At 62.8% G+C, this 2,292-nt stretch overlaps 1 protein-coding gene across 1 annotated transcript in view; it reads right to left on the reverse strand.

The window, feature by feature from the left end:
• Nucleotides 1-150: 150 nt before the first annotated feature.
• The window catches only part of NFKB2 (nuclear factor of kappa light polypeptide gene enhancer in B-cells 2 (p49/p100)), a gene marked incomplete at its 3' end in the record, with an annotated part of 4,833 nt that continues 2,691 nt past the window's right edge, over nt 151-2,292 (reverse strand). Inside the window, exons 9-16 of the mRNA XM_008938530.1 lie at nt 2,135-2,273; nt 1,936-2,055; nt 1,647-1,829; nt 1,338-1,479; nt 1,087-1,201; nt 682-889; nt 422-591; nt 151-253 (exon numbers count right to left, since the gene is read on the reverse strand). Of these exons, the coding sequence (XP_008936778.1) occupies nt 151-253; nt 422-591; nt 682-889; nt 1,087-1,201; nt 1,338-1,479; nt 1,647-1,829; nt 1,936-2,055; nt 2,135-2,273 (1,180 nt within the window). The remainder of the gene's footprint in view (nt 254-421; nt 592-681; nt 890-1,086; nt 1,202-1,337; nt 1,480-1,646; nt 1,830-1,935; nt 2,056-2,134; nt 2,274-2,292) is intronic.

Genomic DNA, 2,292 nt, shown 5'->3' on the forward strand with positions numbered 1-2,292 from the left:
GTCGTTCTCGCACAGCACGTCCGCCCCTGGCCAGGAAGGGTGGACTGAGCCCCAGAAGGGAAGGCAGAGCCCTGTGCCTGGGCACCACCCCGGTGCAGGCAGCCAGGGCGGTGGGGAGGTGATGGGAGAGGAGGGAGAGCAGAGCCATACCAGCCTTGAGGAGCAGTTTGGTGAGGGTGGGGGAGCCCAGGCCGGCAGCCAGGTGCAGGGGGGTGTTCCCCGCAAAAGTCCGGCTGTTGACATCTGCTCCCAGCTATGGAGAAAGGTGCAAGGCCATGAGGGTGGGCTCCCTGGGCACTGCCCACCCTGTCCCCTGTCGCCCCAAGACCACAAGGGTCCCCCCCGACTTCTGCCATGTCTCCATTGGAGGCTGCACCCCATCCCTGTCCCACAGCCACCAACCCACCAGCCCTCCCCATACCTTCTTCACCAGGTGAGTGGCCATGTTCAGGTTCTCCATCTCCACAGCCAGGTGCAGGGGAGTCCTCCCACCCTGCCTCTCCACTGCGTTCACATCTGCTCCCTTCCTGACCAGCAGGTCCAAGCAGGCCAAACTCTTTGCCTTCACGGCCAAGTGCACAGGCAGGAGGCCTGCAACAGGGGGAAAGGCTCAGCAGTCCTCCAGCTGAGACCATGACAGCACCACTAGGTTCCTGCACATTGTCTCCAAGACCCACTCACCGTGGAAATTGGGCAGGCGGAGCAGGTAAGGGGCAGCTGAGCCCAGGTGGGCCAGAAGTGTCCTCAGCATGTCTTCATCACCCGCTTGGAGTGCTAGGTGCAGCAAGGAATTGCCATAGCGGTCCAGTAAGGTGGGGTCGGCGTGGGCTTGCAGGAGGAGCTGGACTACTTGGGGCTGCTTGGTGATAACTGCCAGATGCAGTGGTGTCTGCAGGAGAGCAGCACCCCTTCAGCAGCTCTTGCAAGAGGAGCCGAGTCCTGCACCACTGTCCTGGCCAGCATGACTGCACCATGCACAGCCCTGCAGCCTGCCCTCTAGAAGGAGCAGCAACAGCAGCCCCTGGGGCTGGGAAATGGGAGCGAGCCCCAGGTAGAGGAGAACCAGCTGCTCTGGGAAGTATGTACCTGCTGAAGGTTGTTGGAGATGTTGATGATTTGCTGGCTGGGGATGCTAACAATGACCTCGATCAGCTGCTTGATCACAGCTGTCTGCTCATGGATAATAGCGAGGTGCAAAGGCCTGCAGAGAGAGCAGGATGGCCCCTGGCTCAGCTCCAAGCTTCCCAGGTCCTCCCTGTCACCTCCCACCCCCTCATAATGGCTCTGATGGCCAACAAGGCTCCCACACTCTCCCTCCAAACCCCTGGTGTGCTCACGTGTCTCCGTTCTCATCCTGTGATGCGGCCAGGTGCCTCTGGACTGCCAGCAGCATGCGGGGGTCGGCGGTGACCGAGTAGTCGAGCAGGGCGTGGGCATTGCGACGGGCCAGCGCCAGCATCCACAGCTGGCAGAGCTGGGCTGGGGGATGAAGCACGATGTCACCACCAGGAGCAGCTGCTCCATCCACCCTCCTGCATCCCCCTAGGGGGTGGATAAGAGCGGCACCTGGCCCCCAAAGGCCTCTGACCTGTGCCACCTCTCCCGAGTGATGTCCCCAGCTCTCACTCCAGCCTAGCCCCTCGTACCGTGCTGCTGCAGGTCCTTGCAGTACGTGGTCTCTGCAGGTGCCTGCCTGTCGCTCCCGGGTCCCTCTGCTTCAGGGCCCTTCATCTGCACACCCCCCTGGTAGCCCCCCACAGGGTGCGGGCCGGATGAGTAGATGCTGTTGTAGGCCAGCCCGGGGGAGTAGGGGAAGCTGAGGTGACCGCCTATGGAGCAAGGGTGAGGACAGGTGAGGCTGGGAGGGAGCAGGGATCCCCCAGGATCAGGATGCAGCCACCCGAGCAGGGATGGGGCAAAGGCATCCTCACTCACCTCCTCCAGAGCCGAAGCCCCCAGCCCCCCCGCCTGCACCTCCCATGTGTGAGCCCCCACCAAAGTGCTGGGGAAACTGAGGCAGGACTTTCTTGCGTTTCCTCTCCACTTCTTCCTTATCTGCGGGGAGAGAGGGGCACCAGGGTAAGGGGTGGCCCCGGCAACGAGGGGCACGCCGGCCTGCCCAGGGGGTGCTCACCTTCCACCACGGGGTAGTAGGTGAACTGCTTGGAGTCGCTCACGTCACCTCCCCGCTTCCGCTTCAGTTGCAGGAAGACAGTGACAGGACGGTCGATCTTGGGCTTGTGGTAGGGGGGCGTGCGGAAGACGATGGCATACTGTGGGCAGGACAGATGG

This window comes from Merops nubicus, unplaced genomic scaffold (genome assembly GCF_000691845.1).
Source record: "Merops nubicus isolate BGI_N331 unplaced genomic scaffold, ASM69184v1 scaffold42764, whole genome shotgun sequence".
Taxonomy (NCBI): Eukaryota; Metazoa; Chordata; class Aves; order Coraciiformes; family Meropidae; genus Merops; species Merops nubicus.